This window comes from Rhineura floridana, chromosome 1 (genome assembly GCF_030035675.1).
Source record: "Rhineura floridana isolate rRhiFlo1 chromosome 1, rRhiFlo1.hap2, whole genome shotgun sequence".
NCBI classification, from domain to species: Eukaryota; Metazoa; Chordata; class Lepidosauria; order Squamata; family Rhineuridae; genus Rhineura; species Rhineura floridana.
Genome location: NC_084480.1, coordinates 155,539,461 through 155,556,762, shown reverse-complemented (window position 1 = coordinate 155,556,762; position 17,302 = coordinate 155,539,461). Strand labels below are relative to the sequence as shown.

The 17,302-nt window shown below is 41.4% G+C and overlaps 1 protein-coding gene across 1 annotated transcript in view; it reads right to left on the bottom strand.

The window, feature by feature from the left end:
- Window positions 1-882: 882 nt before the first annotated feature.
- FSTL1 (follistatin like 1) overlaps window positions 883-17,302 on the bottom strand; it is a 44,320-nt gene continuing 27,900 nt past the window's right edge. The window contains exons 5-11 of the mRNA XM_061638515.1: window positions 16,944-16,976; window positions 14,106-14,236; window positions 12,670-12,788; window positions 10,471-10,583; window positions 9,985-10,095; window positions 5,285-5,382; window positions 883-2,632 (exon numbers count right to left, since the gene is read on the bottom strand). Of these exons, the coding sequence (XP_061494499.1) occupies window positions 2,588-2,632; window positions 5,285-5,382; window positions 9,985-10,095; window positions 10,471-10,583; window positions 12,670-12,788; window positions 14,106-14,236; window positions 16,944-16,976 (650 nt within the window). The 3' untranslated portion in view covers window positions 883-2,587. The remainder of the gene's footprint in view (window positions 2,633-5,284; window positions 5,383-9,984; window positions 10,096-10,470; window positions 10,584-12,669; window positions 12,789-14,105; window positions 14,237-16,943; window positions 16,977-17,302) is intronic.

The following is a 17,302-nucleotide window of genomic DNA, read 5'->3' as shown; positions in this document are numbered from 1 at the left end:
TGGGACCTTCGGCATACAAAGCATGTGCTCTGCTACTGAACTATGGCTTCTTTATCCTTTTCTACTACCCAGCATTAGTATACATGTTCCCTCAGTCCACTACACAAATGGGGAATAGCGAAGAGTCCCAGAACTGAGACAGTAAGAGTGATGAACATGTACAAACAGACTACTGTTCTCATTCTAGATTAATCCCCAACTAGTCCTCTGTTTGCAAAATCACTGGCATGAACATGGATTATTGGCTTCGCATCATGCTTCTTTCAGACTGGCACTCATGAAGCGAAGAAGGCTTTCCACACAAGTAGGAACTACAGGACAGCACCTTTACAAAATGTTGCTATTAATCTGAAACACCACCTTGACTAAACCAAGCCTACAGGCCACTACGTTCTGACCTGCTACAATGAAGAGCTTCTGCAAGGTACAGTGGCTTTGTACTGCTCTATATCTTTCTCGTGTGACATCTTCCAAGGGTTTCATATAAATGGGTGCAGTTTATGGACAGCAGAGGCTGCAAACATCTTGGGATCGATCAAAGGTTTTGTTGTTTTGCAGTGTGTACTCTATACCAGACCAGCACTTACCTTTATCAGAACTATCAGAATATGCCAGTATGGAGGGAGCAGGGGGGTCTACAGAGCCCAACTGGAAGCATGGTGTTAAAAAGTGAGTCAAAAGTGACATGTGGAAAACTCTTATGTATCAAGTTATCCTGAGTACATGGTTTATTGTCCTGTCCACCCTAGCAGGGCAGATGAGCAGTGGACTAACCTTAAAACTCTGAAGCCAAGGCCTAAGCTGTGATGGAATTATATTTATATATTTTTATGAAGAAATAAGTTCAGGATCAGACCATCTCAAAACAAGATCAGCACAATGTTTAGTCAGTTCTTGACACATATATTTGTGTGGGACGTAGGAAGAGTAGTTTTTCCCTTCCTGAGGGCAACATCCATTTAATAAATTCCCAATATTATTTACTGTTAAGAATAAAGTGGCAAAAAACCATTTCAGTTTTAGGCTGTAATCAGTTCATCAGTGGAGTTTAGTTGTGGACTTCTTCCCAAAGAGGGAGCTATTCAGTAAGAGTTGGAATTTCAATCGAGGATACAGTTGTCTCTTCAAAAGTATGCACAAGCAACAATGATTCTGATGTTTACCATACCATTGTGAGGAGATTGAATCTCCTGACTTTTATTACCAAAATTCCTAAACCACATGGGACAGTCTCTGGTATTATACCAAAAAATACAATGCATTTATGGGTTTGTGTACTTTCTTTACTTGGGTTATCTTTCCTTGCTTAACTGGGGGTTCCTTCCTATTACTGCATGGAAAAAGTTGTGCCAGTGCTTCAGATCAGCACCCTGCAGGCAAATCCCATCTGTAAAAGCCTCCCTTTGGAAATTACAGAACCAGTGCTTCTGCTGGAAGCACCAGGAGCTAACACATCTTAGTGGTGGCAGTTCCAAAATTGCTTTCTCAGTATGGGGAGAACTTATGTTTGTCTGACATAATATTTCCTTCTATTAACAGGATTGACCTTCAATTTCTCCTGTAGTGTCCTCCCCCTCCGCTTCCTTGAAGGAATTACCCTGTAAGAGACAGTCTCCTTTGAAAATCCTTATTCATGCATGAACTATGGCTCTTTACCATAAAGGATACTGAAATATCCAATCCAGAAGGGCCCCTAATGCCCTGGGGCCCCTTTGTGCTGCATTGACTTTACTTCTTTGATACATGCAGCTATAATATAAAGCATGAACCAGAAGTACAGCATTTTTCAGTAACTATAAACAATATCTATAAATCAAAGATACAAAAGCTCAGTTAAAAGTCATTAATTAAACAAGAATCAGTGTAAGTGTGATAAGAAAATATACTGTAGCACCTTTGCAAAGAGAGAGGGAAAGAAAATGAGGTCACTTTTGAACTCACAATGCACGGACTATCTGGCTTCTGGCAGAGATTGGTCTGTATTCACTAGGAACCCCCTTCCACATGCACAATTAACCAATCTAAAGAGCCAGATATTCATTCTTTGGGAGCTGAGATGCTGATTGGAACAGAATATAGGCAGAAAAGGAGACGAGAGGAAGAAAGGTGTTTGTGGGTGAAAACAGAAAGGCCAGATGTCACGATGGGATGTCATGTGGCATAGCAATATTGCATGGAATATATACTCAGCCATAGGCACTTCCATTCCAAGCTCCTGCAGTATGGCTGTTAGTGAGATTCTCAAGAGGTAGCAAGCTCCCATACATGCTATGAGCACAGGTGAAAGTGATGCTTCCCCTTGAGTTCCAGAGCTCCAGGGCCAGAATTACTTGCTGTCCTCACTAATGCCCATCAGATCAGTTGCTTTCCCTCACTGTTAAAACCATGAAATAGAGGGGGTGTCTTTTAAATTTCATAAGAACCTATCTTTTCTTAGTCCCCCTCCCATTGCTATACAATGTAAATATCTGTGACTGGGCAGTAAGTCCTAAACACATTTGCATATTGAAATCAGAACTGAAGGAAGACTGGTGGGTGAGTCAGGCAACACACCCTGCCTTTGGATATCTTCACTTGCACATTTCTCTTACATCTCTTTGGTGGTCATTTGCTTGGTCTTCTCAGATGTCTCCTAGAAAGAAAGACAAATCTAGATTGTTGTACTGAGATTTTACATGTTGGTGCCAGGACAGTGTGCCCACAGATGGAAAAGCTGCCTACTCTGATCTGCTTTATATGCTCAGTTCTTACAATACCAACAGGAGACCGTTCCTTTTCTCCATAAGATCTCTCTGGGATGTTGTTGTTGTTGTTATATGCCTTCAAGTCGATTATGACTTATGGCAACCCTATGAATCAGTGACCTCCAAGAGCATCTGTCATGAACCACCCTGTTCAAATCTTGTAAGTTCAGGTCTGTGGCTTCCTTTATGGAATCAATCCATCTCTTGTTTGGCCTTCCTCTTTCTCTACTCCCTTCTGTTTTTCCAAGCATTATTATCTTTTCTAATGAATCATGTCTTCTCATTATGTGTCCAAAGTATGATAACCTCAGTTTCATCATTTTAGCTTCTAGTGATAGTTCTGGTTTAATTTGTTCTAACACCAAATTATTTGTCTTTTTCACAGTCCATGGTATGCGCAAAGCCCTCCTCTAACACCACATCTCAAATGAGTTGATTTTTCTCTTATCCGCTTTTTTCACTGTCTAACTTTCACATACACAGAGATCAGGAATATCATGAGGAAGGCAATGGTAAACCACCTCTGAATACCTCTTACCACCAAAACCCTGTTCTGGGATGACAAATGCTAAATGTGGGGGTGGAAAAATATCTAAAACGTTTAGGTTCCAGAACTGCCATTTTAGGAGCCAGAATAACACTTGATTTGAACATTTGCTTATGTGACAGACATGTAATCCTTCCAGTTCTGCTTAACTATGAATCATCTGCAAAGAAACAACACTCTTTAGATACTACCCACTTGAGGAAAGTCTACCTTTCTCTATACTAGAACTCAGGATCATTCAGTGAATTTGAAAGGCACTAGCAGGCCTTGTGCCAGGGTCCTTGGGCTCAGAAGAACCCTTACTGGCCTAATCTGGCTATGCTATCCTCCCCACAGGGCCCCTGGATGGCCTTTTTAGCAGAGGGCAGGCAGCGACGCCACTTTTGAATGAGAGTGAAGCTCAGCTCCCTTCTGTGGTGACCACCCACCATCTTACTTTACCTAAATGCAATACCCTGAACTATGTATCTTTAAAACAGATTTCATAGAACTATAGGTCAGGACCTGGCTCCTATTCAAAAGTAGCACCACCCACTGCTAAAATGAGTTATTGCTACTGCAGCAGCAGCAGAAAAACAAATACTACACAGTAGTGGCTGTTGGGGGATGCTATCGGGGAGACTGGGCCAAGGGACCCCTTAAGTCTGGTGCTGGTAGGCACTAGGTTCAGGACAAATAAGACAAAGTTCTTCCATCAATTTCATCAGATGTGGGATGTGGACTGGCCAAAAGTGGAGACTAGACATTACCCAAGTTCTTCCTAAAGGCTTTTAGCCATTATCTATTTAAAATCAGATCTACACAGCTTGAAACCAACCAAGCTAATCAGTCAACCAATCATGATTCCGCTTTTTAGATTAGGCTGAGTTGTGACGTGTCTATGGTCACTCAGGGCTTGTCTACACGGCAGTTTAATGTGGATATGAAGCTGCTTGTGGATATTTGCTACTTTCTACAGCATTCACACAATGTTCTCATCCAAGTGGTGTCCCACTTTCCCCTTGCTAAATTTGGATTTTCCCAATCCATGGATAAGAGAAGAAAATCCAATACAAAATTGTGTTACCTGACTGGACATAGTGAATCAAACGGGGGGGGGTTATTATGTGTGATGTTTCACTGGGTGTTTGTCACCATATCCCCTACTAGTAATTTGCTTCCATCAGCCCAAAAGAAAGGATACAGCTTGCCCTTGGTTGTTGCGGAAGGCAGTTTGTAGTATTTTTATATTTAAAACCGCTCTTTTGCACAGAACTGGTCTTGCATGAAACAACTGTATTAAAAATAAAAATAGAACTTGCCCTTGCAGGTACAGAAGGCAGGAAAGGAAAAAGGGTAGGAAAAGAAGCAGAATCTTTTCATGCCAGCAATTCCAAATCCTGGCTTGGCATGGCCCAACATACATATTTTTATGTCTGACTGCTGTTTTGTGCAGAATTGGTATACTGAAAAAAGTAGCTCAAAAATAAAATGTTTGGACACATTCTGACCATAGTTATGGCAGAACATGAACTGGAGATAATCCTTCAAAGATTCTACAGTTCCTACTATTCTATAAAGGTTCAGCCCTCCATGTAACAATGGCTTGAGACAGTCTTGTAAATAAGTTCACAAAAGTTGCTACCCTGCTAAGAGGCTAACAGCATGCATTTCCATGTTAGCTGAGAATCTCCCTCTGCGGCCAGCATGGAAACTTGGGCTACTAGCCTCTTAGCATGTTAATAAAAAAGCTACCTCCTACCTAGTGGGCTAACAGAGAAGGGATGGAGTTTCTCGTCTGTGAGCCCACCCACTCACCTGCAGGACGTTCCGTGCACTCACCTACATCAAATTCCTAAGTGCAAAGCTTGGCTAGGGACGCGTATCCCTAGTTATTCTTAACAGCCTCCAATAGCTATAAAATCTTGTAGCTCTCCAGCAGAAAGAACTCTAGAAATAAATATACAGTCAGCATGTATACAAGGCAAAGAAATCCCTATAGTCCCCTTCTGACCTGATGCTTTTGCAGCTCCTGAACGTATCTGGCCAGCTCTTCTTCTGTCAGCTTATCTTCAGGCTGCTGCCTTCGAGAAGAAACTTTCTGGTTCTTACCTACAAATACAAGTGGCTTATAAACAGTCACATCTGGCAGAATACAACATAGAGGAGGTTCAAGGCAAAAGGAAAGAGAGAATCAGAGCAAATTCTACCACCATATCAAATTTAATATCAATCGTAGGCTCTTTTGGTGAGAAGACAGAAACAACTGAGGCTGAATACTAACAAGGAGAGAAGATATGGCTTGGAAGTATCTCCATACAGATCCATCCATACAGGGGCTTTTTTTTGTAAACCACTTCGAGGTTTTATTACAATTAAGCAGTATATACATTTTGTTAAATAAAATGAATGGACAAATAAATATCCTGTGTTAGGGATGTCAATAGACATAGCACCGTATCAGTCTAGCCTTTGCAAAACCCTATTTCAAATCTTGGCAGGACCTGCAGAACCCTGAGGTAAGCAGTGGAAATGAATTTTCTTAATGTCAATTAGACAATTAAGTATGTTTTTAACCCTATGATTTCAAGAGGCTTAAGGGTACTTAACTCTGAATTGTATTATGGCCAAAAACTTCCAAAAACTTTAACTATATTCTTTACCTATATTTGTTCCATCCCCTGAAAACGCAGACAACCCTCTTATCCCACAATTTAAAAGTCTACTGGGAGTTCTTCCCAGCCTCAGTTCAGGGTCTTTTATTGTGTTTTGCTGGCTGGGGCTGCCAGACGTTGTAGTCCAAAACATCTGGAGGGTGCTAGGTTGGCAAAGGCTGTCTTAACTAGCGATGGGCTTCGCTTCCACAGTACATAATCAGATTTGCCATTGGATTATCCATTATGTCTGATATTCTCTATCTTTGCAGAGAGGATTTAGAAGTCGCAACTCTCCGTCATTGTTTTTAGTGTGTTTTTTTTAAAAACCCACTTTGAAATAATCGATACTGAGAGGGTTAAAATTTACCTATCTTAACTTTCTATGTCAGCTCTTGAAATGTGTATTCCCTTTGGCTTATGTCGATAAGAGTATTGGGCAGGCAAAGGGGGCAGTTGCAATCTGTTAAATGACATTTGTCGAGTCTGTAGCGGGACAGGCAGGGAATGAAGGAGAGAGAGAGAGAGAGACCTCCAAAGATCTCAGTGTGGTTCCAGAGCAATGGGGCTAGAAGGGATCCCCTGAAACGGACATGCTATTTACTTTCGGTGGGGGGATCAAATACGAATCTGAATGAAGGAGGGGGATACTGTTTTGACAGAAGGAAAAAGGGTTTTCAGCCTGATTTTGCAAGTCACAGCTCTTGAAACCCCTCCCCCCCTCTCTCTCTCACACACACACTGTGTGTATGTGCGTGTTGAGTAGGAGAAAACGGCACAGACTGATCATTTTATAGGACAGGAAAACATTTATTTTAGGCTGGAGTGTGCAATGCATTTAATCACTTTCTGCCCAGATTTAGAGAGAGGGGAGGAAGGAAGGGGGAAGAAATACAGGAAAGACTGGGTATAAGACAGCGAGAAAGGGGGAAAGAGGATTTCCATTCCCAGATTAACTTGAGGGTCCCCTTATCTCTCAGTCTCCCTCTCTCTCCCTGTGTGTGTGTGTGCACACATAAAAGCTCTATCGAATTGTGATAATGGCAGCTGTTTTTCTTCCAGCACAGCAGATACTTTTACATCCCCTCCAAACACACTTTCTGTGCTGGGGTGGGGGGCAGAAAGGGCATAGATCAGAGAAGGAGAACTGACTAAACTTGTCTCTGTTTTGCTGAGGTGAAACTGACTAAACAAGCAGACACACAGACCACCTCTTGTTTTCCATAGCTTTGGACGGGGGAGGGGAGAGCTACCTTTCAGATGAGGAGGAGGAAATGGTGAAGGGGGGCAGGAATGGGAGGGTGGCACTGGCCACCACAGAAAAAAAAATTTTTTTTTCCTTTGTCAGAAATAACGATCTAAATATTCATATTTCTCAGGAGGGGGAAAAATGGAATGGTAAAGGTAAACTAGTGCAGAAAGCGAACTGAAAAGGAAAGAAACCACCTTCAGTCTGACGGAAATGCAGTCAGATCAACTGCAACATGAGGATCCTATCCCTAGTCTTGACCCGAGTCCATCTCTTTTCCAGTGATCCCTTGTGTTCTCATTTGGTGTCTATTCCTTGTACCATGTTCATTTTTCTTTTGCACCACTATTCTTTGTGACCACAGCAAGCCTTATGCTGTCTGCTTTTACCTATTTCTCTTCTAGCAAAGAGCTTATGCTTTATTAAAATTAGCTGGTGTCAAAAGGGTTATTTCACTCAGGTTTTAAAACAGAAGTAACAAGGAAACCCTTCAAAGGGACACTGTGAGAACAGAGCAAGAGAGAGGGTTCAATCCTATTCTCTACTAGTTGGAGAACTTTAGGATCTTGTGGAAATCCCATTAAGCAGGTGTTATCCAAGTTATGCATCCACCAATGGAGATTTGTCAGTGCAACTGTACAGGTGCAAGGGCCAAAATAGAGTGGAGATTTATTGTGATGTGGGCATGACAGAGGAAGTCTGTTGGTTATTCAAGTGTTAAAGGTATAGGAGCCCTGCTGGGATGAAGAACTAGCACCTCCCTTTGAGGCCTGTGCATTCTCTATGCAGGTCTTTATCCATAAGAGCCATTTGGGTGCTGTAAAAGATGTCCCCTCCTTCCTTCCCTTTATGATATGTCATCAATAGGGAGCTTAAGAGCAGAACGTATGTGTTTGTGTGTGGGGGGGGGAGGGTATTGCTATAAGGAGATGTGAACACTTATATGTAGGGATTTCTCAAGGTTTGCAGTTGCTGGTTTCTTCCTGCCTGCACCACAATAGCTCATGCAATGGGATTATGATGTGCTTGCGAGGTGATGTGTGAAGTAGACATGCAATGGAGGTATCTTCCCATCACTGTAAGTGAAATGGCTCCTTTGGTGTCATTCTCCCAATGGGACATTGTCTTGGCCCATAACTGGTGGGAACTGGTAACAGTGTCATGAATGCTGGGGGGGGGGTGTTTCTGTGTTATGTGCTTTTTGAAGTGTTTTTTTTCTCCTCAGCTTTTATGCCTAGATCATATAGGACACTGACCAACTTATGATGACATTATGGTGAAGAAAGTGGTATAGCAGGACCACCACAGGATTTCACACTAAGGTTATGAATCACTGCATATTAAAGGCACTACATAAAGCCAATAATAGGCTATATCTTCCCTGTGTATTTGTAAGTAGCAAGGTGCTTTTTCTGGTTCATATAGATATGTATCTGATTATTTCATTATCAATTAAGGGGAAATCAAATTTTGAGAGAGTGCTAGGATCATCAGTCATAAATGACTGCCATGGGGGCAAGGCATAACACAAAATCAGAGAGTAATGGTGAAGTTTTTCCCATAATTATATTTCTATACTAGAAAAGGCGTGACCTCTTGAATTTCTGCCTGGGATACAACTCTTAAAGGCACAAGAACCCTGTTTTTTCTCCAATGCCAACCCTAAACCAAAGAGAGGCTGCAATCTTGTACCCACATACCTAGAGGTAAGCCCCATTAGACACAAAGAGACTATACCATTGTACTGTAAGTTAACTATACAGTGAATTCTTAATAAGTACCTATTCATTAGCTCCTGCAAAGTAGAAAACATGCCTACACCTCTTTGCAAAGTTTTCACATTTATCGTGGGGGGGGGAGGGGGATTCTTTAACATTCACTCACATTTATTGTATAGTAGTATTTGCAGAAAATAATTTCTATGCACTACCTGATCTCAGGTGAACCCAGTGCAGGAAAGCTTTATCCTGGTTGCTAGGGAAACAAGAAGGGCAAACTATGGAGATTCCAAGGACTAGGAAAAGATACAGAAGCAGGAGGGCAAAACAGCAGCTCTTTAGAACCACAAGGATTGCTATTGCCTGGTGTCCAAACAACTCACTTATCAATCACAGCTCTGACTTCATCCATTGGCTAATAACACTGATTGGCAGGCTGGCTCATTTCACAGAAATTGCTTAGAGAGGTAGCTGCACATTTTGCTCTATAACCTTCTTTCTAGGAGAGCTAGAGAATTACTGTTTTAACTGAAAGCTGAGATTCTGGGCTACATGCTGGGGGTGTCATTGAAGGCCTTTGCGGGTGCCATGGCATCTGCGGACAATGGGTTTGCAACCCCTGACATAAGCAGAAGTATAGCAAGGCACATACAAAATGCTTGGCTAACACTTCTAATATAGGTATTGATGACCATAGGATGTCAATAGCATTCACTTCCTCTCCTCTCCAGCATTTCCGTTGATTTTCAACATGCCTGAGGAAGTGCTTAGAAGAAAAGCCAATACAGGAATACCCCGCTTTACGGACCTTCATTTTATGTACACTCACGAGAACGGACATATTCCATACGCCACCATTCCCCACTTTACATACGCTCGCTTCGCACTTACAGACACTTAATGGCATGACACCGCTGCCATCTAGTGGCAATTGCAGTGCAGTACATGCATCAATAAGTGCTTCACTTTAAGTACATTTTTGGTTTATGTACTCGCTCTGGACCCATTGCGTACGTTAATGCGGGGTATTCCTGTAGTCCAGACACTACATTTCTTTCTTCCAGGGAAGAAAGATTTCCTGGGTGAGACATACCTTCACAGGTCATGGCAGTACACACCCAGTTCCCACAGGCACAGACACAGCGGTTACACCCCACTTGGGTCTCCGCTCCATCCTCATACGTTTCATCTTCCAGGGCACATTCTGGAAATGGCACAAAGAATGGAATTTAGTTTCAATGTGTATGGAATAGATTTGGTTTGGTTTGACATACCAGCCAATTATGTTGCAATTTAACAAGAACCTTTAATTGACCGGAAACTGTGTTATTTCAGCCCAGCTATTAGTGCAATAAATTTCCACCGTGACAGAGACTACCTAGCAGCAGAGAAACTTGTGGCTTTGTGGACATTTGGCTTATATTGATAATGCTGGAGCAGGCTAAAGATTAATGATGCTCAAGGGCAGGATGGTAGATACTGACTAAATTTCGAGACACATTTCCAGCTCTCAGTCATTCTGTTCTTTCCACTCTTTTAGGGACCTTAAATCATCTTTGTTCAGGCAAGGTGTTCCTACTTTTTTCTGGTGGGTTGAAGGTTGGATTGAGGCACTTCAAAAATTCATTGAAGCTAAGCTTCCAGTCAGCATTTTCATCAGAGAGCTCAATGAGGGCATCAACGCAGAGTCCCCTGGAAGAAACACAAAAGATATAACCAGCGCTTCAAAACACTCCACCCCTGGGGCAGACTCCAAGCAAATCACAGTAAAGCAAGAATAGCTAACATGTTTACAATCAAATGCTATTAAGCTGATTCACTTGGATTTTCTGTGAAGCAGTCCCTCAAACTATCTGCATTCAAGGGCTGCTGATTCTTCCTATGGCCCCTCTTTAATCCAAGTATGAAAAGCAGCTAAGCAACTATTCCTTCTCTGCTAGTTTGGCAAGCACCATAATCACCACTGGCAGAGCTTTTCGATATATTTGTCTAATGTTTGAATCAGCAAGATCCTGACTAGAACAATCCTGTGAAGGAAAAGTAAGCAGCATGCTGTTTTTGCTTGCATTCCTGTAAAGTGGGTGTGGCCAGTGGGTTTAATTAGGTCAGGAGCAGGTCCCAATTTGGCTCACAAGGCTGTATTCCCAAAACCATGGCCACTTGGTCCACACCCAATGTCATATGTGACATAGGTATGGTGAAGGTAAAAATGTGGCTCTAAAGGAACAACAGAAAGCTTGAAGTGAGCTCCCAGTTGTTCCTCTGCAAGCAGGGCTCTCTGATAGTAGAGAAATCCATCAAGAGCTCCCTAGTGCAGCCAAGGAATTGACAGCATCCTTCAAAGGGGCTTCACTGCAAGCCCCACATTGTCCATGTGCAGCTGTGGTTTGAATCCAAACCCTGCCTGCAAACAGCCTTCAGTTGATCGGCAGTTACAGTGAGCCCCTGTGAAGTTGTCTCTAATGGAGAATTCTTATATTCAAACAATAATTAAAAGTATATTCTTTTATACAGCTATAAAGGTTTACAATATTTTATAAGTTTAGCAGCCAGCCAGAACCCTTTTCTTCTTGGAGCTGCCTCTCCTACCTGCTAAGCTGAAATGCATAAAATGATTGGCACAGCTTGAACTCTGACAAGACAAGGTAACATAGAACACTGTGCTTAACATCTCGGTATCTCCAAAACATAGGAAGAATTGCAATATCTAAAATGCTTAGTTAAAATGCTAGCTCAATAGCGGGAGTACTCAGCTCATGTACTGGTATGTGAAGTTCTGAACTTTGCCAAATTGACTAGAACATAATGCAATGCCAATGCAATTCCTATGCAAAGTCTATGCAATGCCTTTGTAATATTGTAATGCCTATGTAATACTGATGTGTAAACTCCTGATTCGTTAATGCTAATGTCTTTGTCCTCAAGTGTATAAAAACTCCAGGCAAACAGTACCAAGTGGCACTTCTCCACTCACTTAGAGGGTGACTGACCAAGTGCATGCTTGTCATCCAATAAAGGCCTACCTTTTTGCTGCAAGCCTGTGTCTTCCGTTCCCTCAAGGACCCCCAGTCCAATGAACTACAAAATTCCTCATCATCACCTGATGTGATAATGACATCAGATAACTGACCAATCGGCAATCCCACCAACCTTTCAAAGCTATCCCAAAGGGATGGGGGAAGGTAAGGATCTGGCCTCTGGCTGGCTGGAGTTCTTCATCTCTGCTGTAAAGTGCTTTCAGTCATTTTGGATATGTTTTAGTGTTGGTGGGGAAAGACAGGGCTTAAAGCTATTAAATGTTTTACAGAATATTCATAGACATATTCCTCTGTTGTGTAAGCCACAGATTGAGGCTCAAACCACAAATGACACTGAGTTGCATGATTCTTTCCTCACCAATAGTTTAGGATCATTTTTAAAGACAAAGCAGGCTTGCAAGCTGGGATAAAGAAGAAAATATAACTTTCCATTCCTGTTTCTCAGTTCAAAGTCTGACCCGCTGCTTACCCACCTATTGGGGGGGGGGAAGCAAAAGACTACAAAGTATTCCACAAACCCCTTTCCCCAAGCACTTGAGAAATCAGATGGGGCTGTATGATTGTGAGGAAAGAAACAGATAAAGCAGACCTTATCTCTGCTCATCCTCCTGTTCTTAATTGTGGTCTCCAAGACTGCTTTGCAAAAAAAGAACACAATCTGATGAGGGGACAGAATTGTGAAACTAAATACCATTTTTAGTTTGAATCTCATTCTCTTGAATTTTTCTGCCTCAAGCTACCTGAGCAACTTGTTGGTCTCTTGATTCACATAGGTGGTGATGTTGACAGCTGTCTCATTTTGTTCTACAAACTTCATTAATTCACTGGAATCCAGACGAGAATCCCCATCATCAAAATTCTATGAACACACAAAGTAGCATACAAGAGAGGCTTTAAAAACCCAGTATTGTTTCCCAGACTCGTTATCTACTTCTTTTCACATCTTCCACAGTTGAATTGAATGTTTTATTTGTCAAATTTCTTAGTCACCTTTCTATGCCAACTGTGTAACTGTGATAATACAATTGGTTGTGACAGTATTTATTTATTGATTGATTTATATCCCACCCTTCCTCCCAGCAGGAGCCCAGGGCGGCAAACAAAAGCACTAAAAACACTTTAAAACATCATAAAAACAGACTTTTTAAAATAGGGTATACAAAATATTCTACAGCCTTACCTACCACTGAAGTTTAGAGGCCACAGCAAGACGCTTGGGGCATTCCCTTTTCGTTTTGGGAAGTGAATGACTTGCTAGATGCGACTAGCTTATGCTCAGGTCTGAATGAATGAAGGCCAGATGTCAGTGTTCTTCAACTTTGGGTCCCCAGAAGTTGTTGGACTACAACTCCCATGATCCCTTGACCAGCAGCTGAACTGGCTGGGGATGATGGGAGTTACAGTCCAAGAACATCTGGGGACCCAAGACTGAAGAACAGAGCCTTATGTTTAGTGGGGAAGGAATTATTTCCCATATCAGGTTAGATTGACTTCATTGCCTCAGACCTCTCCAGGAAGCTGCTTATTTTTCTGTCATAAGAAAAGTGTTCTAACATTTCTGGTTATTTTAAGAGTATGTGGGAGATTGAATTGTACCTAACATTCAGCAGGTCTAGATTTTATTACCTTTTTACTTTCCAGTCCCTTTCCTTATTCTTTAGTGCCCTCCCTGTCCCTGTTGTCTGAGAGTATGAAGCTAAGTCTTGAGCATTTATCTGCAAAGGGGGTGAATCGTTGTTTTCTTGAGAAATAACAGTAACATGAATATACAGGCCAGAATAGGCTATGTGGTGATAGCAACTCTCCACAATGCCACTCTATCTCCTGATTTATCCAAGAATTCCCTTGATGATTTCCCATGCAATTACTTTCACAAGTGAAGACTGCTAGAAAATCTAAAGTGGGGTTTATTATAGAAACCAAACAAGCCAATCAAATCTCTTTGTAAATATAGACAAACAAGTGAAGTCTACAGACAGAAGTGCAGATGTGAAACATTCCAAAGCTAGCTAATTCTGGCTGAGCAGTCCTGAAAACAGATTAGTCCAATACTATTAAGTACTGATCAAGGTCTCTGTGAAGGCACACCAGGATAGTGAAACAAAAAAGTTCACATGAAATAAATAGCTCCTCTATCAGTCAAATGCCTCTATTTTCCCCCTCCTGCCATCTGTACCTTGAAGTACTTGTCTAGGATTTCTGTGTAGTTGCTGCCTTTAGAGAACCAACCATCGGGAATGATCTCAGCTTCAAGCCACTGGATGACACGGCGCCGGAGTTCGTCTCGGTCAGTCTGATAACAGACAACTATTGAGTGACAAGAAAAGGGGAGAGTTGGCCCACGAATGGTAGAGAGACACAAGGAATTGAAAGAGGTGGGTGGAACTGCTAGATAGCAGACAAGAAGCAATGCAATTTCCTTTCATCTCAAGTGGAAATGGATAGGAAAACAGCAGACTCCAAGTCTCCCAGCCTGTGGAATGACAGACAATGTACATTTTCCTTTGTTTTTGCGGCACATGAGAGACCAGTCTAAAGGAAACTATCACAGATTCAGCACAGAGATATTTTCAACAGGAAAGATGAACAAAATAAATGCTATATTTTATTCCTCCAGTGAGACAACTACTCTGGTAACCCAGAAAAATAAAGGTGACAATCAGGCAGCTGACAGAAGGGAGAAGCTCTGTCGTCATTCTCCAATGTTCCTCAGCCATCCAGCTAGACTTCACTTGGCTTCTAGTATGAGACATTTTTGTGATTATTATTATGAACCTGGTGAGGCATAGTGGCCAACTTCATCTGGACTGAGACTGAAATGAGAAAATGAGGTTTGAATTAGGAAGTCAAACCCTGCTGTTGCCATGAACTTACTAGGTGACCCCATGCAAGCCACACTCTCAATCAGTCGGTACCCTCCCCATGCAATATGGGGATGTTAATTCTATGTTACAAGGTTAGTGTATGTATCCAAATAAGATAATGAATATGAAGTTCCTTAAGCATTCCAAACACAATAAGTAATCAACTAGTATTTCTTTATTAGAAACAGACAGCCTTGATAAAAATGCTGTCTGTTTCTAATAAAGAAATACTAGTTGATTACTTTATTACAATGTGTGCAAGTAAATCTACAAAAAACTGAACTGAGTTAAAAATAATAGTTCCAAACCTAGAAACATACACATTTTGTTTTTAGATTATGTGCACATGAATAATCACTGACATCATCTTGGAAGAGGTATTCCCCCTCCCCATCTGAGAAAAAAGAGGGAATGTATCTTTTTATTTTTATTTTTTTCAATAATTTTTATTCAGATTTTCATAAAACATACAAGACGAAATCATAAAACATTCATGAATGTTTTATGAATGTATCTTTTTAAATGGTTATTCCCATCAGCAGTTTTTATAAGGTACTTAAGTTACTTATTTAAAAAATCTGCTCACTAATTAGAACACCTGTTTGGTCAGCTAAGCACTATAAAATTGATTAATCTAACTAATTAATAAAATGTTGCAGCCTGAATTATTATTTATACAGAACAGCATCAGCATGCACAGGGTTGTATCCAAAGTAGCATTAAGTCATGGTTCCTTCAGCGCAAGGATTTCCACTTACGTAACAGGATTCCCCCTCCCACCCCTTAAACCTGTTCTATGAGTTCCCCCAACCCTCTGGAGCAGATCTGAGGAAGGCAAAGGGTGTACGTGGGGGAGGAGGGGGAAAGTCCTGTTGCACAGATGGAAATCCTTGTGCTGACGGGGCATGTTAGCTGGATATCACCTTGGTGCTTTATAAAGTCTTATAGGCAAAAACGTCTTCCAAGGATCCTACATTTAGGAGAACTTGTCTGAAATAAGTTGTTGTGATAACTACAGCCAGCGTGGATTTTTCACATTCCGCAATGTTAAATTGAAAATTCCCCCCATGCCATTCTGATGCTTCCCTGATGTTTTGTTTTAAAACAGTTATATTTATCTATATTCTCTGCCTATTTTTCTCCACAACTAAAAGAAAAGAAAACTGTGGGGGAAAGGGAACCCAAATTCCCTTATCCTTAAATTTTGCACATGAAGTAAACACTATAGCTCAAGACAAGTAATGAAGATTAAACATTTTGGCAAGGAGCAGCGATGTAGCCATGAATATGCAAGAGACAATGAGGAGAGTGACTCATAGCTATATAGGATATAGTGTTGTGTAAATTTGTATAGATATTAGCAGAGAACATCAATGGTCTGAGCTGTGTGTGTGCCAGTGTGTGTGTTTACCTAAGAAAGCAGACTTTTACCCTGCATTGAGATCACTGAGACTTAAAACTTAGTAAAATAAGAAAAGCTACTTTATTTATAGAAATACATAGTAGATAGAAAGGCATACCTAGTTCTAACTAACTAACTAAGTTGGAGGCGCAACACCCAGGTTTGGGAGTCGCCCTCATGGCTCAGGAGAGAGAGCAGGGACAAAGGTGTCTCCTCTCTCTCAGACAGTCGAAGAAGAGAAGAAGGGAAAAGGCGGAAGGAGGAGGGCCAGATAAGCTTCCATAAGCCAGCCTTTCCCAACCAGTGTGCCTCCAGATGTTGTTGGACCACAACTCCCATCAGCCTCAGCCAGCATTGCCAATGGTCAGGAGAGATGGGAATTGTGGTCCAACAACATCTGGAGGCACACTGGTTGGGAAAGGCTGCCCTAAGCATATCAGTCTGACGGAAGGAAGTCAGTCAGAGCATCACAGGTAAAGGTAATCAAGCCTAGCCATCTGGAGGACCCTAACTCTATCTTCCTTCTGGAACATAAACAAAAGAACAAAACAGGAGTTGCTCTTGCCCCACTTCCAACACATAAATACGTTCTATTCTATGAACACTTTTCCAGACAGCATCTGCATGTTTCAAGACACTTGAATCGGTATTCTGAGAAAACATTCTGCACTCCTCTTTTAACATACTGAACAAATGCAAGATGAGGAACTGCCCACAGAATGCTTGAGCATGGCAAAGACATACTTACCTGGATTTGCAGCTGAATTCTCAGGCTTCTTCTCTATTAACAGAAAGAAAGAAAGAAAGAAAGAAAGAAAGAAAGAAAGAAAGAAAGAAAGAAAGAAAGAAAGAAAGAAAGAAAGAAAGAAAGAAAGAAAGAAAGAAAGAAAGAAAGAAAGAAAGAAAGAAAGAAAACATTAGCTTGAAGGCACTGTTAACTTTCTGTGGTTTTCCGCAGCACATCTCACACCTCCTCCAGGCATGGGATCACTTAAAAGAGATAAGGGAAGCAAGTAGATGTCATAGATGGCCTTCCCGGCATGCAGTAACCAAACTTTTGCAACGTTTGGTTCAGTACTGTAGATGATATTGCCAAATTTCACCAGG